The sequence below is a fragment of the Centruroides sculpturatus genome, unplaced genomic scaffold (assembly GCF_000671375.1).
Source record: "Centruroides sculpturatus isolate CEXI.00-Female unplaced genomic scaffold, Cexi_2.0 scaffold17, whole genome shotgun sequence".
In the NCBI taxonomy this organism is placed as follows: domain Eukaryota; kingdom Metazoa; phylum Arthropoda; class Arachnida; order Scorpiones; family Buthidae; genus Centruroides; species Centruroides sculpturatus.
The window spans coordinates 1,260,815-1,285,693 of NW_019384462.1; the positions used below are offsets into that span (position 1 = coordinate 1,260,815).

Here is a 24,879-nt window from a genome sequence, read left to right on the forward strand (position 1 = left end):
TACTATTGCTGCTCTCTACTGTGATATCTTTCTTGTACTACATATTTGGCTGGTGTTATAATTATCTTTATTATTATTTATCTGTTAATTATTATTATGGTATTCCTATTCATATGTAACTGAGTTTAAGGCCTGCCTTAATATATAAGATAAAAATATTCATTCAAAAATTAATTAAAATTAATAACATCTAATAATTTGAATTAAATAAAGCAATGTATTTAATAACAAATAATGACAAATTTCCAATGATTAAGTTAAACAGATAAAATTAAAAAAAAAAAATTATACTAAACTCTATTAATAATAAATTTACAACTAAATTGTTTAAAGATTCCATTTTAAATTCAAATGCAAGGGTTTGAATCTTGTATATAGATTAGAATGTAAATAATCATCAATATACAATACTGTACTGAATTATGCATGTAAACATATTTTAATAATGTTTGATATATATTTTATGTTAACAAATAATACTTTTACATTAAAAATAATAAATTTTAATAGAATACTACAATTCATTTTTAACTGTATCAGTGTGAGTTAACACACATGTAGACAATTCAGAAATGAGTTTCATAAAATGTCAAAAGCAGAGAACACACTGCTCCCACATGCTAAGCAACACTATAATAAAGTGAAATTAATTTTCTGCCAATATCCTCTTGTAATCAGGAAACTTTCCTACAAAGAGTAATATCTATTCATTTAAAAATTTTTTCTATGTAAAATATAGTCTTTCAAGCATGTAACCAGATATATAAATGAATATCATCATTAGTATTAACTCTTCAATACTCAAGCATCAAATTCTCAAAATCTAATTACCATGCAACAAAATTAAGTAAAACCTTCATTAATAGTAAGATATATTTAATAAAATTAAAGCTAATGAGTTAATTACACATAATCTCTCTTTTTTTTCTCCATTATAAGAGGATGTTTTAGGATTTGGATTTTGGAATAGATAAAAATTTTAATTTTTAATGAAATTTATTCTATTTTTGATTGTACAGATAAGTTTATAACAGGGAAACAGTTGTTTTATTATAACTGTTATGTTTAGTTTATTTCTGTCATTATATTCTAAATCTATAAATGGAATAATGTCATAAGTGACAAAGTACATGAGAAAACACCTAGTTAGACTATCTTTCAACACAATGTTTATTATTTAAGTAAATATGATTCTAAATCTTTAATTTTTAGAAATTAAAAAATTTACATGTTGTCTCTCTTCTTCTTCCAACATTTTAGAACGCTGAGCCTCTTCGTAAGTTGGAAGTTCGGCCGCAGCTACACTGTAGGGTGGCGGCGACGGAAAATATCCTTGACATTTTCGACTGGTGTCGCCTAAATAATATATTTTGATAAATACAAAATTTTGTACTTTAAATTTATTTCTAGAATTCATATTATAATGCATTATAAAATAAATTTGGTATCCAAATTTTTTAAAATTATATTCTAAATTGTGTCTATGAAACTGAATAAAAAATTTTGCTAACATTTTAAAATAAAAATTTAAGTTTTAAATAGACAAAAATATTATAATACATAATATAATGAAATTTAATACTATGTTAATAAGTATATATTTTGTACTGTTTATTTAATAAAACAGGTGATCTATCACCCTTCATTTATAACTTGAATAGTAAATTTTAAAATCATTGATTGTACTTTTCCAATATCAACAGTAATCTAACAACAGTATTTCCAGTTAATCCATTTGTTTTAACATGTATAAAGTTAGCTCAAACTTTTAAAAAAATTTTTAATTATTGTAAAGAAATTTTTACCAAACTGAAAAGTTAAAGTGGTGAATTTTTACATTATGTTGCTTATAAAAATGTTTTATTATTTGCTATTTTATAATTTCAAATGTATAAAAAATATGTTCCAATGATTCATTTATACAAATTTGCTTTTAGTTATTTTGAAAAATTCCAAAATCAAATCACTTTTATAAGCCATTTACTTGAGTAATTTTATTTACCTTTGATACACAATTAAAATAAATATAAATTGGTACAATTTCCTTTTGTATGAAACCTATTTCCTCAATTATTCTATTTAATTACAAAGTGTACTTTGTGTAAGCCTACGACCAACATATACAGTTTAAATTATAACATACACCATATAAAAACTTTTATTAACTTTTAAAAGCATTTGTCTGACACATTAAAACTTAAACATAATTTTGTGTACTTTTTCTAATTATATTGATAATATAGTTTTCATTTTTTGCATTTCTCTTATAAATTGCAGTGAAAAGTAATTCCATGAATTTCATTAAAAAATCTAGTTATGTAATTAACTAGAATGAATAGACTAGATATGAATCATCCATTTATCCTAACTAAACAAGTAATATACTCTGTATGATAAAAAAAAAAAAAAAACACTTTTGATATCTGTATTTTTCTGAATACAGTAGATCCTCCTATAACACGAGTTCATATAAGACGGATTCGTATAACATGGCAGAAAAATTGCGATTGTGTTCGTATAACACGCTAAAAGAGGCTCGTATAACACGGTAAAAGAATGAGACAGATTGTCACGGCCGACTCGTGTCGCGACAGGATTGGTCAAATCTAGACCAATAGTGGACGTTACACAAACTGTTAAGTTTAAACGTGCAGCAGACCTACTAAAAAACATTTATTATTCAACCACCATAAAAATTATATTTCTATTAATGATGTCTCCAAAGTTCAGTGAATTTTTCGCAGAAAAAATAACTTATCAGGAAACACATGACCACCGTTCGATGAGCTGCTCCATGATGAAAACAAGCTTAAGCAATGGCATCTTCAAATGGCGTGCACTCGTTAAGTATTCCTACAATTTTTTGTTTATAGTGTAGTTTATATGGATTATTCCAAAAAAAAAAAAATTATACATGTTTTGGAAATATGAGTCAAATTAGCCTAGAATCGATTAATTTTATGGAAGAAAACCTTTCAAACAGCTGTACCCCCTAAACTGCACAAGTGCCGGGATCTGAACGGCTCACGTATTTGTAAAATCTAAGTGACTCGTACAACACGGAATTCATATAACATGGAACGTATTTACCGTGTTATAGGGTCTACTGTACTTTTATTTAATCATTACAATTTAGGAAATAAGAATTTATCAACATTTTCAAAATAATTAGTAGATTTTATTCAATTTAGTTTTATATTCGAAAGCTAAGACTTTTCAAAAAATAAAACTGTTTTTTCTGTTTTATGCATTTTTCCTGATGAGGGCCTCTGAAAGACAGCCGAAAACGTTTGAACTTCAAGTTTATTTGTTCATTTACTGCTGGAATTAGCGTTTAGGTGTGAATTTGTTTGTTTAATTTGGTTTTATTTTGAAATTATTTATTTCTTCTGTTAACAACACAAAAAATAAAAAAGGAGTATTGTCAAGTGTGTAATATCTGTTACCGTGTTCAGTGCTGAAAATACTTGGTAGCATCCTACACTAACTCTCTCAATATGTCAAGAATGCTTCAAAGGTTTATTTATATTATTGCTTGGAAAAAATTTTATCCCTTGTTTATAAGAGAGAGTTTATTTTTATTCTTATGTAAACAACTCAAAGCCCAACAATTATATTAAAGCCAAATTAAATTGGCCTATGTTACCACTAATTATTAATAGCAGCAATAAAATAGCCCAAATCAGTCCCGTAATTGTTTGGCTTTAACATTTATTCCTTATTATATGCTTCAAAAAGAATACATTTCATCTATTAGTTTTATATTAGCACACAAAACTAATACTAGTAGTTGACATTATTATGTATTGGTATACTGTATATAAATTTTTTATTGGTACAGTACATCTGAGTGCCACAATTTATTTTTTCAAAAGAAGAAAAGAAAAAAGCAGTAGCAAAAATTCCTTTCAACGCTTACATACATATTATAATTAAACACAAAAAAATGTTTGGCATATGGTTTTTACACTAGCTGTGAACATGTTAAGTAAACTATGGTAGAATTTCTGATAACGACCACCTCTCGACAGCACTCATTTTACCAAAGTTTTTTATTTAACAAAGAGTGCTTCATTTAAAGCTTTGTTTTTTAGCCTCCAAATTAAAAGGATTCCACTAATAATTTAGATAATTCATATTCATTGTTTACATGTGAATTTTAAACTTCATTTATAACAATGTTTAGGGGAAATCTTTAACAATGATAAATCAAATGTTTAAACTGTAAAGAAATTTTCCTACACAGAACAACTTATGCATGAATTTCCTATAATTAATTGTTTATATATTGTAATTAATAACATTTTATCTAGATTTTAAAAAGTCATCATTTATTATTGATTTATTAATTAATCATCTCATAAATAATTATTTTGAAGATTTGATTTTATTTTACTCTAAAACAAGTAAAACGGTAAGGCTGTATTTGGGACAAGACTATGTCTCGGAGACTCACTACTAAGAGGAATCACTTTGATGCTCAAGGCGAGTCTCATTCTCATTCTCCAATCTTCTTTGGTATCACTGGTTTTTAGTGTGATCTTTCAAATTTCGCCGCCCACGATCACGAGGTTGTCCACCATGCATTTTCGGTGAAATTAACCTATCCAATTTCAAAATTTCTCAACATTGCGTGGTTGAATTTTTGTCCATGCCTAACGAAAATTTCCCATTTTTGAAAAAATAATCCTGGCTATCGTATCATCCAAAATTATTTTTTTATTTTGCACAAACAATATATATATGTTAATAAATGTAGAAAAAACAAATTATATTTCGGTAGTTAGTTTTAATATAAAATTATAACAACTAGTATCTACTTTGAAAAAGGTTCTGATGCTGAAACGAGATATCTCGGGTCAACCGGTAAGGTCAACATGTCACAACAGAGATATGTCAGAAATAAAAGAGGACAGGTAAATGGGTTTTTTCAAAGATTCGTTTGTCAAAATTCAATTTCTCAACGTTCACATTTCCAACTTTCCAATGAGCAATGCATACGCAAATCTCGCACTACTGCCTGTTTGTAGAGAGTGTCGCCATTTTGAATTTTATTTTGATTGGTTTCTCAGTCCTGAGTCTGTTTTTTTTTTATGTGCGCATGATTTGGGCATCTAATACTCTGTGCCAAATTGCAACTCCTGACATGTACTCCTTCATATCTCTAGGCTGGTTACCCAGCAAACAGTACGATTTTATAAACAAGACACAGTCTTGTCAACAATATTATTATTATATCATCATCAGAAATGCCAAATACTAGTATCTCAACTGATGAGAACTATTCAAACATTTGCCTCCAAACATTTGCTTCCTAATACCAGAAAATAGCAAAAATAATCATATCAAAGATTAAAAAGAATTTAGCAGTTACACTCCAATAAAATACCAAGAAAAAACAACTAATTGTCATCTCAAAATATTTGGTAAGAATATAAAATTATTATTTTTTTCTATCAATAAAATACTTTTTATTTCTTCAAGAAAAAAAACTGCTGTTGATAACTTTAACTAACTCCAGACGTCTCTTTGAAGGTAATGCCCTAAATTGAGATTACTTTGCCTTTTGCTATATTTAAAAAAAGAATAACAACATTTTAAAATATTTTACATATGTCAAAGCAGAATAAATTATCAATTCTTAGTGATTTAAATTTTTGATTTATAAAAATATAAAAATGAAAAAAGCAAATATTTTGTAAGTACAATAGAACCCTGGAACCATGGGCATTTGCAGAGGGGACAAACAAGAGACTCTTACCCCTCCTGGAATCAAGTAAAAAATTCCACAAATTATAATCATAAAAGCAATTGAGATACATAATCTTACACCTTTGACTATAAGACACTTTGTCTTTTCATATTGATGCAATACTATATTTTATCATCTACGAGTGAAAAAAACACAAAAATCTTAAACAATTGTGGGATCAGCCGGGGGTACTACTCCGCTGGGATAGTTAGTACCACTTAATCGGCGCTAGTTGGTGAAACTAGTTCTCCAAAGTTTCAAATAGTAAGATCTGATCTTATGTCAAGATTTTTGACTGGGAGGGCTTTTGTAACCAATCCAAATCGCGAAATTCAAATCCAAATCAGGATGCTGACACCAGTTTATCAATTTATCATTACGCGGATAAACACACGTGTGGATATGATATAGATCTGATTCAGAGAGTTAACAAGGGACATTTCTTTAACGAATAAAAAAAGATTTAATAACTATAATAAACAAAATCATACAAAAGTTGAAAAATTAAATATTCAAAAACAATCGATTGAGACAACTAATATATCAAGTTAAACGCTCGAGAGAGAGAGACGGACTCACATAACTTATACAATGTCGAGAGAGTGAGAGCTCACACATTCATTTGAAACATACAACCTGTTTAGTTGACTTTATCTTCTTCTGTATTTAGACGAAGGTACTTCATTGATAAAGTTCTCTGACTTCCTGGAGAAGTCTTGATAGGCACCTAATAAAATATTTCTTCATTTTACTATTTTAACTTATTATTATAGTAACTAGGTCTCCACTATAGACGTTGACTTAGCGAGAGACAAATATGGACTTCGTCGATCACATCTCTGATCTTCTGGCGTACTCTTCACTAAAGGCGTTGGCCTTATGGAGACAATATAGGATGCTTCTCTCCTCTGTGAGAGCTCCTGACGTACTCCTCAAATTCTGCTAAACTTCGACTATATCTCTTGATTAGCGACCAATCAGCCTGTTTGATTTCTTTCACATGAACGGATGAAAAGGGGAATAAATGATGGGTCGTCAGTTCTCATGGTGGTGAGATTTGTAACAGATAAGGGAAAAACAAAGGATGCTTCAGTTTCCGTTAAAGGAAGTGACTGTTTTATCAGTTTTCCCACGTTAGAAAACTGTTAATTTCTCACCAAAACGAAAGAATATTTTTCTACAAAACTTAATTTTATTTTTAAATTATTATTTAGACCCAGGGGCTATTCGGATCTCACACAATAAAAAATTTATTGATGTAATTATTTGTCTCCAAGCTTTGCTTGCCCAGAATATTTTCTGCAGACCTCCCATGTTGATTACAAAATAAATAAATTTAATTAATTTAACAAGAGATGATGGCCTAACTATCTACGTTCCACACACACACAAAAAAAAACCCAGATGTTTGATATTTAAAGTAATTGTCAAATTGGTTATATCTATTATGCAATAAGTTATTGTATTCATTTAGAATATATATGAGAAAACACTTTACCATTCATATTTAATAACAGCAGAAGATCTTGCATGTTATTGTGTATGCTTTGCTATTCAGAGATATTATTTTAACAAATTTAACAAACAACCCATTATTTTGAAAGTTTACAATTTTAGAAAAGTGCCACTTTCATCAAGTTAATAACTTCTTTATACAACACAGAATATACACAGCATATTACAAACTATATATAATGATTGTTTAATATTTGTTGCCATTTAAAATTTAAAAAATGCAAAGATCATTATATTAAGTATGGAATATAAACAGATTTAGAAAATAAATTTAAAATTTGGCAAAATGTTATTTATATCAAAAGAAAAAATTTACCATTGTCACTGTTATACGAAGCCGATGCCTGCTGATCCATATTAGCATTATCAGAATGAGAAGCAACTGCTGCTCCACTTGCATCTTCATATTCGGGAGGTGGAATTCCCTGTGGCGGAACTGGTTCCTCTTCCTGCTGTAACTGGTCATAAATAACGGATTTATAACTTTATTCCTTAAAATCAAATTATCATATTATATTCATATTTTTGCATGTATATCATATAATGAACATGTATAAAATAAATCAACATAACTAATCAATATTTTGATCATCATTTACTCAATTTCCATCAATTCTATAAATTAAAAGAATATTTTCTAAAGTCATTCAAATTAAAAAAATGTTTGCAAACTATCCAAAAAGCTTAATTATTTTCCATCAAAACTTTAATTATAATCTAAGATAATTAAATGATCAAATGATATAGTCATTTATCATTATTCTTTCATTAAACCTATTGGAGTAATCTGATCTCATTTGCATTTTATATTATTAGAAAAACCATATAATTTATTCTGACAGATTATTTTATTGCTGAACGAAATTAACTTCTTTCCAATAACTGGATCGATAACTATGTACACCAATCGAATTAAACCATGAAACCTTGATGTTCCAGGAAATAATTTAATGTAACTTTGTGTAATGTAATTGTAAAATTATTTACTGGACTGTCAAGATTTTGATTGGTGTATTTTATTGCTATTTTAACAATATATTATTTTCGAAAATGTCAAAATCTGTATTTTCACTTCCTACTCTCATTCTTTGTTTATTAAATCTTCCTTTTCTATAAGTATAACTCTTTCATAGCATAAGCCTCAAATACTGAAAATTTACAGTATCTGCATTTTAGCCTTAAAAAAAATTTATATAAAGTTATCTTCATTTAATAAAATATTCAACACCTTATAATGCTGAGAAATATTTATTAATACACAAACGTTTTCAGCCTAATGGAATAGGCCATCATCAGGTGACAAGTTATCGAACACTTTTGAAAATTGTGTTAAAACGGAACTTTCGAACATTACAAATTCAAAATTAAAAGTAAAATAAATTAACCAATCACTATACAAAATAACTATAATAAATAGATTGAAGTCATATTAATATAAATAATAAAATAAGGCGGTATAAAACTAAAAACAAAAATAAACCTAAAAGATTAAACGCACAAAAATGATTAAATTCATAAAAATACACATCAAAAAGCATCACATTATAAAGGCAGCTATGAACTAAGAATTTGTGTTTTAACTTTTCTTTTACAAAGAACTTCCATGCTGAGGCTAAACCATCAGCATCCCTTGCATTGATACAACCTTCCCTTAATTTACTCTTATAAATTTCAATTTTTTCATGTTGCAAAGCCAACGATGGGGACCGCAACGTCTTGAGAATAGACGCTTCATTCCATTTAACTACTGAAGCTTCTACATGTGCCATATTTGACAAAACCGTGGTACAATGCCCTTTACTAATGTCATATTTGTGTTCTTTAAGTCTAATAGCCAAATTCCATCTAGTGACTCCAATATAGTCCTTCATAATTCCTAGCTGTTGGTTTTCAAATGGAATTTTATACACGCCCGCTGTTTCTTCTTTTTTAAGCTTGTCCTTATCGTTTCTAAGAATACTGTATAAATTAGGACCTCTTTTGTAAACAATTTTTGAGCGGTTTTTTGTCTGAAATTTGCTTCATGATGTCCTTGAAGTTTTTATTATATGTAAATTTGGTGATCTTAAATTGAACTGTTCCGGTTCTTAACTTCTTGCCTCTTTCATAACTTTTTATTAGCCCTTCAATTGTACTTTTGCAGTAACTCAAATTTGAAGCTACTTCCTTAATTCTGTCAATCTCTTTAATCCTGTCCAATACATTGGAACAATAATATGACATTAGTCTATTTGCCTTACATATATGCCTTATATATACATTACAATAATGTGCCTTACAGTCCTTAATTCTAATTTGTCATTAATTGTCTACTCTGACACAACTTATTATTAGGACATTATACTGGTATTTTTGGATATTGACATAAAGATGAGATCTGCGTCAGAAAAAAAATTTCTTTATTATATCACCTGTAATAATTTTTCCTGTACACACGTTACACGTGTTTCGGGCTAACATGCCCCTCATCAACATTATTACTACAACATTAGTAAATTCGCATCATAATACAATGTACAACGAAATTATATTTCGAAAGAATTTAAATACAAAATTGCATAATATCATTTTTATTAAGAGTTCAGATTAAACTAATACATCTTTGTGTCAATATCCAAAAACATCAGTATAAGGTCCTAATAATAAGTTGTATCCGAGTAGACAATTAATGATAAATGTTTTATTTCTTGTTTATTACTAATTGATCAGCAAACATAGATTATTTACATATATAAAATATACATATAAATAAATAATCTAAATTTAAAACAAATTTATAAGCCAAACAATACTCAGGTGGTTTAATTTACTCGTGTATTGAATGTACAGCTGTCATTTTAAGCTTTCCATTGTGTTAAACATTAAAAAAACAAAACTACTAGATATGGACCAATTCTATCTACAAATACTCAAATACCTCCAATATACATACGTACAGAGAGTGCCTCTAGCAATTCTGGTTGAATTTATGACAAGAAGAAAAAACCAGACTAAATTCAAATGTGTTTGAATGCTTCCTTTCATAAATAAAAATCTGCATTTGAGAATGAAAATAGTTACTTATTAATCTATTGTAGTTAAGCTAACAGTATCTAAAAAAAAACAGTAGTATCTTTATTTACTATTACTACTATAAAACTTAAGTGTCAAAATTTTAAGTCCCATTTCTTAGCACTGTATTTATAAAATTGTTTTCCATTTTACTTTTTTTGTTTTACTTTATTAATGCTGATATATTTAAATAAATAAAACAAGTTAATAATTTATTTAATATTTATTAACTAAACTAAATAAGTTATAGACCTATTAGGGGCATCAACTTATTGAGAAATTTATGAGTATTATTCACAAATTGACAGACTTGTGAATAACAACAGAATTTGTAGATAATCAGCCAAACTCCCAACTTCTCTACTTCCTTTCCTAAACCCTCCTGACACTACCCAACCTTCCCTGCTTGCTTTGCTCACTTCAACCACTTGCTTAAAAATTTCACAACTCAATTCCTGGTGCTATTGTTTCTATTTTTTTTTTTGCCGTTCAAAAAAAGTGTCTTGAAATATATATAGGCTAGAAAAGATATGGTAATTCAATTTGCTAAGTATTTGGGATATTAGAGTATTCATAAAATTCAAATATTTTAGATCTGGTTAATATTCTGATTTGAGAAAAGAGATATTAGTCCACCTCTATTAATAATATTCTAAGATGCTAGTAAATACAATAAATTTTAATCTCAAAAACTCAATTGTTATTTTTCTAAAAAAATTTTATGACAACATTTTTATTTACTACTACTACTATTAGCAAAGTTACCTAGCATTGTCTGGGAAATTTTTTATTTTGTATTCTTGATTCAAATATAAAAACAAATGAACAATCAGACTTGAAACAAATGGACCAAAGATTTACACTTGGAAAACCCGCAAGTAATTTTGTGCTGGCTAAAAATGTGTTATTAAATGGTACAAAATGGCACAACTTCACTGGCCATGTAGACGAGAATTGATGTTTTCCAATAAAAAATAGTCATTGACTTCCACCTACACTAGAAGATAATTCGAGACATCCAAATTTTTCTAATGTTAACTCTAATATATCATTCATGGCTGAATATGAAAGGATAATTAGCCAATGAAGCAAATTTCATAAAAAATGGACCAAATATTTAAATTTGGCATGTTTGAAAATACCTAGAATCATATTTTGTGTTTGCTGGTAGTTTTGTATTAGTAATTTTCCTATTCAAATGTCAATATCCAGCTTGTCAGACAGAGCCTGTTGCAGGTGGGAGGGTGAATTTAATTTGACCAAAAGAGTCAGATGAGAGAATGGTCCCTAAAAAGTTTCATTGCATTCACTCAAACTGTATCAAAATGTATATTAGATATAACTCTAATAAATTCATAAACAGGTAGCACTTTTTAAAATAAACTTGGAATTAAGATTTTTGTTGGCTAGTAGATCGCTACTGTTCAGATTTACTTTGCTTCAAAAAAACCAAAAATGGAACTTACTTGCAGAGTTGCTCAATCCAGATAGGACCTAATCATTTTAACTTTTATTTATAATAAGCTTAAAGAGAATTAATAATAAATACAATAATTAAATTATTATGAATAAAAACAAAATTAGTTTCATACAAAGATATCAAAATTAACTTCTCAATAAGTGGATCAATGGACTAAGTACAGTACATCAAACAAAACCTTTACAATACTCTTTCAGTAACCTATGATTTTTGGTTCTTTTAAATATGGTTAAGTATCAAATTTCTGTCAATCTTTATTAATAAAAATGCTAAATACTGGTTTAAAATTCAATATACCTAAAACATCACTGCTGTATTGTATTAAAATTTGTATATACATTAATCAATTACAATATATACACTTACACACAATGTTCAGAATTATATCCAATTATCACTGTTATTTTTATGTTCAACTTACAATGTTATTCTGTCAAGTCAAGGACTATATAAAATTGGCTATCAACCATACTACTATCCATCTTGGAATTTAACAGTTACTACTGATATCACTGAAATGACTGAACATTCTATATTTTCAGAGAACAAAACTGATATGTAAAAATCTATAATAGGGAAGTACATTAGAGGAGAAAATTTATACTTCTTACAACAATTTAATTAAATTTATACTTCTATGCAATTTGATATATTTGATGCAATACCACAGCATGAATTTTATAATTAACAAGTGCTAACCAATTAGGAACTCCATTTTTAATTTTACTAATGAAAAAAATTAACTTTATTAGATTAAATTTTTTTAATGATATTTGCATTTTCAATCACTTGCATCACTCATTCACTCTTGACAACTACAGTTTTCATTTTATCATAAAAAAAAATAATCCAAAGATTCCAAAGATGTAATAATTCAAGTTAAGTTATAATTATTATTTGTACTAAAGTAAACCTTTATGAAAACATTAAAAACACAAATTACTTGATTTATATATAATTAGCAAAATCTAGAAATTAACTGTACTATTCTATTTGTTAATAGTATCACTTTCTGCACATACAATGGCATGCTCTTAGTGCTGATTATAGTGTTGATCTATATAATGCACTCCTTAACCACAATGTCCATATGGCCAAGGTGGTTAAAGGTGTTGGCCTACTGCTGATGAAACAAAAGATTAAATCTGGATGAGTGAAGAACTCTAGAAATTTTCCATGGATGGTCTGTCCCTAATTACCTGGCCACCCGATTATATCTTTTGTCGGGAATAAAAATCGTCTAGCGCGCGGTTTTCCCGCCTTTTGACCGTTATCGCCATGGAAACGGCGATCAGAACATTTGAAAACTCGACCACTGATTGGTTAAGAAACATCGGACGATCGGCGGACGTCTTATACAGCTGGTAGATGCTGATTGGTGGAGTTCAATGTAGCTTCAATCCTATAAAAGCAGTGAAGTTCCGGCGGGAAGTTTAGTTCGCTTTGGTCTCGTAGAACGAACTCACGTTGACCTTAGTTGCCGGAGCTGTCTTAGTAGATCGTCTCATCTTGTTGTGTTGTTGTAGACTTTGAATTTGTGCGTCGCAAGGTGCTTTTCCGACGAACCTGTAGCAGTTGATGATTACTTTGAACTTTGTTAATATCTAATGTTTGTAATTCTTATATGTGAACTTTAATTGTAACTGTACATACGTTTATTTTCAATATACTCAATGTTTTTAAATACAACTGACTCTGAAGAAGTATTTTAATTTGACTTCTTTTAATTTTGATTTTTAGTACATAAATAAGATTAAAATAATAGCAGAGTTATAAAAGACTATTTTTTTCCTAACCTCCAATGTGCCAGGAAAAAAGAAGAAGGGGGAAACAGTGAAGATCAAAACTATTTATTTACAGAAGTTACTCACACTTTTCAGCTATCTCATCAAAGAAGGTTGCTGTCAAGTCACTTACAAGTTAGTCAACCCTTCAAATCTCTGCCCTTCTAACCACTACTTTGAGTGAGTAAACAAATGGAAATTGCTTGGCGCTAAGTCTGGTCAATACTTTGATGTTTGGCCTCATATTACAGTACAGACATTTGAACTCCTTCAGAAGTTCAAATGTGAAGTGTTTGATCATCCACCATACAGTTTGTTTACTCACTTGAAGCAATGGCTTTTTCAAATTAACAAGGAGTTAAAGTCCAGCTTGAAGGGTTGGCTAGACGAACTGGCAGCAACCTTCTTTAACAAGAGTATAGACAAGCTGATACCATGGTATGATTAAATGCCTAAATCAAAACAGCAATTACATAGAAAAATAGCTGAAAAGTGTATCTAACTTTTGTAAATAAAACAGTTTTGATCTTCACTGTTCATTTTTTTCCTGGCACATCAAAAGTTGGGGGAAATGTATATCCCTTGTAATAATATCGACTGTATTTGCTATGATCAATCTAGTAAAAATAAACTAAAAATAACTACAAGAGATTGATTATTTTAAGTGTCTTTTTTTCCCTGTTTTTGAAATCAATATTAGTTTGAACCTAGTTTCAATCAAATTTGTCATTTTTCAAGAAAAGGTAACCAAATTAAAGATACTCAAGAAAGCAATGCAATACTTATTCATATAAATATATGAAAATGAAGAATATGACCTTGATCTGGAGGAAAAAGTATATAAAATAACTGGTGGCTAGAGTGAAAAATTAACAGATCTTTAAAAAAAATTCATTGTCTGCATTGTATAGTACCTGTTGCTTACAAATACTAGATATAGCCTACAAGGACATTCAAAATATCAAAATAAGTTGCATAAAACAGATATTACAAATGGAAAGTCTTACTTTGGTAGCATTACTATTAATTATTAACACACAGTTTAAAATTATTAGGGTGGGATACTTTTTACATTCTGTTTAGAATTCAAAAATTATGTTTTTATCAAATTATAGAAAATATTTTTATTTGTTTTGCCTTATTTTATAAATATTTATTGACAGAAACTGCAATCTTTGAAAAATATTCCTACAAAAAATACCAAATTGTTTTATTATACTTGACTTATAATTGCTTTGAGTGAATTATTGTTCTAATATAAATCAATATATAAGAACGACACTTCTAAATATTTTCAAATGCCACTCTAGTAGCCATTATTTGCTAAACAGGAAAGAAAATTTTTCTTAAATTTGTGTTACAACAACAACAAAATGACAAATAATATTCTATTTATCAGATATTATCTCATTATTGGAAATATATGATGTAAAATACAAAGGTTGAAAATAACATTTGATCAGAATTTAGCTAATACTAGTGCTCAAGTAACAAGATATTTGAAACCAAACAATTTTTAACAATCAATACTGCTAGAAAAATCATTTTAAATATTAAATCATGTATAAACAGTAAAAAAAATTATTTTCTTCTAAAAATAGATTAAAATATTCCATGTGAATAAGCACTACATTTATTCCATGCCAAACTGGTTATTACTAATAGCATTGTAACGCACATTACATTTACCATAATAAAAAATGCAAGTCAAAATCATTTTGTATATATTATAATTTAAAAAATTTTTATAATGATTTCAGTAATGATCATTTTAATAATAATGAACTTGACTATAATTAACAGCATTTTGATACTAATCAAAATGTATTAATTATAATCTAACCCAAAAAAAGTTTATGTTTGTAAAGGACTAGTCTATATTGGAAGTAAAACAGTACAGATATCTGGCACGATCGGGCTATGCAACCAATTCCTATATACAGGGTTCAACAATAGTAGTAGGACAACATTTGAAGTACCGTCGAGTAATTCAAATATAGATTCAAGCATTTAGCATTGTTGGTGTACTGTACAATTTGATCAAGATAAAAAATCATCTAGACTGACTAGTTAATATCTAATTTGTGTAAAAAACCTTGCTTTCACAATAAAACTAACTTTTAATATCATAGAACTTCATTGTCATACTACTACTACTACTACTACTACTACTTTTATTGACACACCCTGTAGACAGTACAGTACATAAATTTGTTAATTGATGTTATCAGCTGTTATCACTTACATTAACACAAATCCAGAAAACACGATATACAGAAATTTTTTCAAATTAACATTTTAAACTACTGTAAATTCAAAAAATTATTAAGAAACTTTTTCTTTATTTCTGATGAACCAGAAAGCATCAAAATCTAGACTTATTGATTTTTTAAATAAAATTTTAACAAATTAGCTTAATTATTCAAACTTCTGTTTTATTGTTAAACAAGTTCCTTCAATATAACATCTATTTAAAATATTTAAATAGATATTCCTTAAATATTATAACGTTGCTCAATTACTGACAGCATGAAAATTTTAATGTTTATCTGGTAGCTTTTAACCTGGCAGAAACTTCTTTTGGCTCCTGTGACTTAGGCAAATGGGAAACAGTAACATATCTTGTTTATGACTGTCTTTGATATAACATATAGATTCATGTTATGAATGGAATTACAGCCTCTAGGGCTAGTGGTCATGTCCACTCTTTTAATTCACAAGCCATACTACAAGCCTTTCTTAATTTTGTAAAAAATATCAGAATTGTTTATAAATACTTGCTTTTTATCAGCTTTAATTTTTATGTTTATATGCATATTTTGTATCTTTATAATTTGTTTTGTTCTAATTTGTGTTGTAAGTACCGGCACATGTAGTGTTGTACTCTGATGGAATGGTGCACTAAATAATGTTCTTCCTTAAATATTCAAAAATCTTTTTGTGTTTGAATCACTAAACATAATTTTGCATGGCAACTCATATGATTTTTATATTTAACTTTAAAAATTTACACTTATACCTCATTACTCTAATTCTTATTGCTTGAAATACTATTTAGTGTAAACTTCAGAGCAAACAAATGGTGAGGCTCTCAAGGTTTGAAAAAACACAAATATTTCAGTCATAAAACAGTAATTGTATTAAACAATCAATTCATGTTAAGATATGACAATAATACATTAAATTTATTAGTATACAAATGCGAAATTATTTTAAATGAAAAATATATAACTGATGTGAAAGTTTAATGACAGAAACTCTTAAATCATTTTTTGTTAGTTCTCATTTATTTCCACTGAAGAAAAAAAGGTATCATATCTTTTAAAATATTAGCAGTAAGTTTAAATATATCAGTTAATCAATTGATCTTATCTCTACCTATTCAAAAATCATATGATGTAATTTTTATGAGATCCATATCAATTTGCATCCAGAAGTGAATTATGACGTCAGACATTAATTAGAAATATTTCCAGCTTCCATACGGTTTTTAAATTTAATAATTTTTAAGAAGCTTTTCTAAAAATGTTAATATCCTCCGTAATTTAGTTTAACTACGTAATTCGAATATGTTGCGTTAAAATTGAAAATATGTAAAATATTTGAAAAATATCCGAATAAATAATCAATTGATTTCACGTAGATCATGACGTAAATATCCTCCGTAATTTAGTTTAACTACGTAATTCGAATATGTTGTGTAAAAATGTTAACTTTGGCAAAAACTGAGTTGTAGATTCTTATCACCAAGGCATCAAAATTAATATAATAGTCAGAAATTTTTCATAAATGGTCTAATGTGAATATGCCAAACTCCTCATCCCCATAGTAAGTCAAGCTCACACCCTTTATACTGTTTACATGGAGAAAGTTATTAAGTTAACAAGGAATAACTAGAACATAAGTTAAGATGGTGTTTATACAGAATGCAATAGGTTGACAACCTTGATTTAGGTTAAATAATTGACAAGAAAATAACTATAGGTGTCAGCTTGACTTTAAGGCTAGTCTGAAGAGAATATTGAATACAATAATGAAAATATTACTTTTTTTTCTACCAATAAAGTCAAGCTGATGCCGATATACAGTAATTTCTTGTCAATTCTTTGGCATAATGTGCATAAATATTTCTTGATTTAGGTTAATGTGATGTCATTCTTCCAGTTGTTAATTCCAGCAGTGGTCTAATGCTGTGACTCACGTCACTAATCCACTTAAGGAAGATTAACTCAGTTGTAGAAAAGGTGTTAAAATAACCCAGTTATTAGAATATCGATCAGGATCGACTAATTCCATTCTGTTAACAATAGAAGTTAATCGGGTTCAAAGACTCGATTGAGGTTAACTCTCCATATAAACATATTAGAAACAGAAATGAGGTCAACTAAATCAGCTGTAGCATGTTGATTAACCTCAACAAACAAAGCAATATCATCCTACTTGCACTAACCAAAGAATCTGAAATATACAGCCAATAAGGAAAAATATCAAAATAAATCTCTCAAACAAATTATAATAAATGATAAAAGTATGCATATTTATCCTATATTATGTATACTCTTACTGTTAATTCTCTATTTTGCAAAGGAGAAACTACTGCTTTCTCCATTGCTAGGCAATCAGAATAAGAGAAAATACTAGTTGCAGTTCACTATATTACCATGTAAATGTTTTAAAAATATATTTGAGGGTAATCCTGAAGTTTATATCAGTCAACATTGACTGCAAATCTTTAAAATCATTATTATAAAATTAGTATAAAAAACCTAATATATATATATAACTGTCTGTAAATGTTTATATGAGAATATTCTTTAACTCATAAATGATAAACCAGTTCAAAACATGCTTTAATCATTATTAAAAATATCTATTTAGTTTTTTCTACATAGATATTTGACATACAGTGGCACCTCACTTAATGAGCACTTTGAATAACAAGCAAAACAAATTATAAAAAAATAACTTGCTTAACAAGTGAAATTTCGCATAATGAGTGACGAGAAAAGGGGAAGTCCCGGATTGTGCACATGCCAAAGTTCTATGTTTAGCACTTGTTCGGCTAGCATCTTAGTGTCACTCGTGATCACACATTTTTCCAAAATTGTACATAAACATCAACAACCATAGCCTGTTATATAATAAACACGTCAAACAATATGCCAAATTCTTGAGGCTATGTAAAAAACTATATATAAATAGTATAAATTAATTAATTTGACTAGAAATTATGCTTCCATCTTGTATTAAATTTAATGACCAATTCCAAATTAAATTTTAGAAATGTCTAAATTAAAAATTAATACGTGTGCCGGACTATGAACGGCTCATGTATTTGTAAAATCTAAGTGACTCGTACAACATGGAATTCATATAAAACAGAATAATCAACAGTGTTATAGGTAGGTCGACTGTAATTATTAAATTTAATACGAGACGACAGCATAACTGCCTACCTCTAGTCAAATTAATCAATTTCTAACATTTAATTATAGCCTTTACATAGCCCCAAGAATTTGGCATATCTTTTGGTTGTTTATGAAATTTTTTCAATTTTTTTGTTTTCTGCAAATTGAATTCGCATTCCGGTTGGTTCATTCCATGCTAGAAGAAAAGATGAAAATGATTCACGCTCATTAACAATAATTTTCTTTTAATAAACATTATGCATAAAAGATTTGAGTATTTTTTCGGCATGGAACGCATTATCGTATTTTACATTAATTTATACGAGAGAAACTGTTTCGCTTAATGAGTATTTTGCATTACGAGTAAGATTTTGGAACAAATAATGGTCTTTAATTAACCACCGTAGTTCTAACTATCGGAATGCCTTTTTCCAAACTCACGACGACACCCAAGTTTCGGAAAAGGCATTCCAACTGTCGAAACTACATCAAGATTATTATAATTTGCTTCTCGTATCCATCTACTTAATATCTACACCGGTTGATGTCGACTGACGTAAACGACAGCATTGCCTATTTCCATAAACATTACAGAATTACCCTCAAAAACAATATGCGATAAAATATTCTACCTATTACTTTACTGCAAAATACTCTAGAATTAATAAAGTCCATATACATACATATACATATATATATATATATATATCTTTGTGGAGTGTTCCCGTGCAATCTTACACTTACTCCCAACAATTAAAATGAGAAAAAGAGGTGATCGAGTACAGATATTATACAGTTTAAAGAATTTATTAGAAATTACCCTGTAATTTATGTATATAGGCAATTTATATAAAAGTAAATTCTTACAAATGATTTTAAACTAAATACAAGTTGTAAATTTCATTGCGTCACAATTGTAAGTTTAACTACGTCACAGTTTTAAATAATCAATTTCAGTATTTAAATGGATAAAACAATAGAAATTAGCATCGCAATTAATTTATCAATCAGGCTTTGATGGAGGAGGACACATCATTCATTCACACGATCTTACGCAACATTGAATCAGAATTTCTGTAATTAATTAAATCTAGAGCATCGAGTAACTATTAAAATACAAGAATTTATCGATTAATATTTTTGTAAACCATTTTTTTTTCTTCTTCCGTAAAAGGAAAATGAAACTCACCGTTTGATAACGAACGGGTCTATCCATTTTGAGTTATAATATTAATTCTATCGATTAAATTTGCTATTTTATTTATATTTTACGTTCTATAATCGATAAGAAATGATCACATGAATAATTTTTGTTAAATAAACGACATTAATCGACAATTTCACTTATATAAATTCACAATAAAATGGCGACTGTAAACGATGGTTAAATGTCTGCTGGCGATTTACGTCACAGTTACGATTATTTACGTTTAAATGATATCACTTCGTTATAATTATTTATTGCATCTTCTTATATAAAAATAAGTATATTTTATTTCAAGANAAATATTAAAAAGTAGCAAGACTTGAATGATGAGGAAACATAATATTTAAATAATTTTCGATTTTTTTAGAATGAATAATACGTTACATACATCAAAAATAATCTTAGAAAGTTCAACTCCAAATTTGCAATATTAAATTGCTGAAGAGGAGGAAGAGGAGAAGGAGAAGGAGGAGGAGGAGGAGGAAGAGGGAGAAAACTCGAAAAGTTAAATAAATTTTCTGGTATGTTAGAATAATAAAGGTAATTTATAGCTAGTCAGAAAGCCGTGTGACGTGAGATATTTGAGTTGTGTGACATAATCCGTCTCTTATAAAGATTACGGCTGTCTTCTTGTAAAGATGAAATTTCTACGAGTGTACAATGTTAATGTAATGATCATATCTCATTTAACGCTGCTTCGGGCATTCGAATAAACTTCTAGGAAACTTTTATATGCTTATTTTATACATAAATCGATTCTTTTATTGTTAGATAATAAATATACGGTGTTTTCTTTGTTAATTTTATGTGTTTTTTGTAGTTTTTTTTAAGTCTATGTCTTGCAGGATTACGTGCAATTTTGTGGTGGATATATGTAGTAAAATTGCTCAATTTAATCGTCATAATGGAGTAAAAAGTGTAAATTACAGTATTATGTATATAATTGTTTAGTTTATTATATGTATTTTTACTTTATATTATGAGAAATATGTGAATTCTTTTGTTGGCGCGTCGCGTCGCGTTGTGTCGCATCGCTGGATTTTGTTGTAAAGAATACTGTAAACGAGATAAAAATTACTTAATTGGAGCGTGATAATGGAGCGAAAAATGTAAAATGGAATTACTTTTGTACAAAATTTTAATTTTTTAATAGTTATCTTAATTATTTTTGTTTTATTTTGTGAGAAAATTAAGATTATTCTAATAACGCGTCGCGTCGCGAGATTAAGTTACGAAGTAATGGTAAAACTGCTAAATTTAAGTACAAAAATTAGATAGAAAACGAGGAAAAAGGAATATTTTAGTACGAAATTTTATTTTTTAACGATTTATTTTTTATTAATTTATGTTATTTTCTAAAAAATGTGGACTGCTTTAGTGGCGCGTCGCTTCGTCGCTAGCGCCATTAAGCGGTAAATTAAAGGATTCTATTGATTACGCGCCATTTTGTTTTATATTTTTAATTACAGAAATCGTTCCAAAATAAAAAATTAAAGCATTTTAAGAATGAAATTTTATTTTATGTGTAATATTTATTAAAATTTTACCAGTTTCGCGCCGGCCCGCGAAACACGCGACGCGCCGTTAATTACAATAGATATTACAGTTGTCATTTAAACACGCTAAAAATTTACAGAATTTTCATAATAAATTTAGAACATGTAACATTATCAAAATTCTGTAATTTCTCAAATTTAATTGTTAAATAACGTGAATAAGTAGTTTAAATTCCATTAATTAATGGCGAAACATGCAATTTATCATTAAATTCTTTAGTTTTTCTTGCTTCTTCATCGTTAAACCTTTACGCGTAATTAAAATATTAAAGGATAGAATGGCGTATTATTAAAAAGAACTGTTAGGTGGCGATGTGAAAGCGTGTTGCGCTTCCACTAGGGGTCGACCCGCCTTGGGTACAAAAGTATTGTTTAATAACCAATTACGTAATTCGTTTTATTTGTTATGCAAGAAACGGGCAACGTAATTGGCTGTCTTATTTAGGGCCGATTTTAATCCCGCTTTGTGATAACATTTGAATACTTGAGGCGTTTTGGCGAAACGATGATTATTCAGTAAAGCGGAATAATTGTACTTCGACAAAGACATTCAAACCGCGTTTTTTTTAAAGATTGTTACATTTATACTTAAATTTACGGTTGAACATGGTTGTTAAGGATGACAGCCTACCGTTCTGAGGATCCGGGATAGATTCCGACTGGTCGAAAAATCCAGGAATTTTTCGGGTGTGGTCCGTTCGGATATGTCGGCCCCGTCCCTCACCATCCCGCCGACCCATTGTGGGCCTGGCCGAATCCATTACGGCATTGTAGGAAATGGCCCTCTTAGTGCCCACAAGGCGAAAAGAGTTTAAAAAACTTAGCAACAGTTGAACATAAGTTTGAAAATTTACAATCAACTGGGATTTGAAGTTTAAGCGTTTTAAGCATGCTTTACGGCCAACATCTAAATTTATGATTGGTCAAAGTTGTCGGCCATATCGTTATGTTCGACGATAATTCTTTTGGCCGTCGATGCAGATATACTCGCACGCTTTCACCGATGTTGTTAACAATATATCAAAGTTATATTTTGATGGCTGAAGTAATAAAATTAGACATTTTAAATGTCCATTATTATTTGGTAGGTGAATCACGTATTGAAAAATACGCCGCCACTCACTGTTCTATCACGTGATTGCTACAAAAGTTTTTTGTAGCAATCACGCGATAGAACAGCGAATGGCAGAGAAAGTTCTCGGGAAATACGCCGGACATATCACGTGGCTAAGGCGAGTGAGGTCGCGTGACGTTTCGTATATGTTCGGCGTGCCGATCCGCGACGAAAACAAGCTTAAGCAATGGTGACTAGAACGGTGCACGGTTGCTAAGCAGTCCGACGATTTTTAGTTTATAACTCTTTTTATATGGATCGCCTCCAAAAATCTCTGTATGTTTTCCAAAACCTATCAAATATCTCTCTTTCAAAAATATCAAAAGAGAACGCGTAATGATCTAATACGATTTATATAAAATTTTTTCACACAGGTCTTTTTATATAGAAATGAAACTTCATTAAATAGAAATGCTTTTACACGTTAAAAAACAAATAGCTCTAAAATACCATAGAAAAATTTGTCGAAAAGAAATTCATAACGTAAAACTCATTTGGAAGGAAAATCGTTTTCGATTCTGTCGCAACCAATCAACGCGCATCATCCACAAGTCCAAGCGTACGTGAAGTCATATTTTTGCCCATCATCTTTAAATGGCTGTCTGCACGATGCAGATGTGCGAAGTTGAACTCTTACACGATGTAACAGTAAAATTGTAAGGTTTTTATCACCAGGAATCGATATTCTGTTAGCATTCATTTTTCTTTTGAAACACTCATTAGTAAAAATAAAAGATTTGACAAAACTTGTATATTTTAAATGCTTTATTATCTACTTTCAGTTGCAGAAAGAAGCTGCATACATTAAATTTAAATCATTAATTTTACCCCCAAATAAAGCCTTACGTCTCAAAAAATAATTACTTTCAAAATATTTTCAATTAAATAATTCGCAAAACATTCTGACAGCTGCACCATTTTGAAACTGTGGCGCTGCTCGATGCGCGTTGTTAAAAGACCTTCGGCACCGATTGCGGTGAAGGTAGAATTTCATTTTGGAAATGGCCCGATAGAGCCTGTTTGTCGCGGGCACTGCTCGAGTTGTGTAGAAATATGTCGAGACGAGAATGGAGAAGATGTGATGTTGTAACACCACGTTAGCTCCGACGCTAGAATTTGTGATTATCTCCTCGGAATCCATTCGCCACAGCTTTGAATGAATGCCAAGTGACTAATTCGACAGGTTTCGGCTTTGACTCTAGGATTTCTGTCTTTGTGTGGCCCGAAATAAGAAGATTCCTTCTTTAATTTTGCTGCTGTCGGTTACGGGAAAACTCCTTGAAGGAAAAGGAATTACTTCTGTCGTTTTCCAAGGCCTCATGAAGTTTTTCATTAATCCAAGTTTAATGTGAAAGAGGGAAGAGAGGAATTTTCTTTGGGTCTACTAGCGGCACTTATTTTGTATTTCTTTCTCTAGGTATGTATTCTTCACTCTCTCAAATCTCTGTCGTCACAGATGGTTGCACACACAAAAAGTAGCAGTTTTTCATTAACACTCCCTATAATACCCTAAGTGATGCAATAACCTTAAAATCAGCATGGATTATCCGTCAATGACTGCGCTATTTTCAAACAATATAAAATTTTTCCCACTAGGAAGGTTTTGCAGACAACAGAATTTGCCTTATTTTAATGTTTGTGTAATTTACATTTTATTCTTAAAAATTGCAAATACAAAAAATTGTTGCTGGATGGAGAATTTTGAAGGTTACCTTCACATTCTGTACTCCAAAATACATTAGATACAGTGGTGCATTATAGCTCAGAGGGGCTAGACAAATTTGAATTAGGAGGCTCCGTGTACAGTATTGATTTCATACATTTTTCCTTAGGGATTGGTTTTGGGGAAAATATTTTGGATTTGGAGCATTCTATTGGTGGGAACCCCAGGTAGTAGCTCTTTTTTGCCCATCGGATTAGGCACCACTGCTGAAAAAAATCGTTAAAATAAATGTTTATAGTTTCAAAGGCATGTAAATGGCACAGAATCACATGGTATTTTCTGGGTTTTC

General features: G+C 29.3%; 1 protein-coding gene across 2 annotated transcripts in view; it reads right to left on the reverse strand.

The window, feature by feature from the left end:
- LOC111620900 (NEDD4 family-interacting protein 2-like) overlaps positions 1 to 20,398 on the reverse strand; it is a 92,466-nt gene extending 72,068 nt beyond the window's left edge. Inside the window, exons 1-3 of one of the 2 annotated variants that reach the window (XM_023362923.1) lie at positions 20,180 to 20,398; positions 7,584 to 7,719; positions 1,229 to 1,356 (exon numbers count right to left, since the gene is read on the reverse strand). In XM_023362923.1, coding sequence (XP_023218691.1) covers positions 1,229 to 1,356; positions 7,584 to 7,719; positions 20,180 to 20,206 — 291 coding nt within the window. In that variant the 5' untranslated portion in view covers positions 20,207 to 20,398. Of the gene's footprint in view, positions 1 to 1,228; positions 1,357 to 7,583; positions 7,726 to 20,179 lie in introns of both variants that reach the window. The other variant, XM_023362922.1, reaches the window with a different exon arrangement.
- Between the last annotated feature and the right edge of the window lie 4,481 nt (positions 20,399 to 24,879).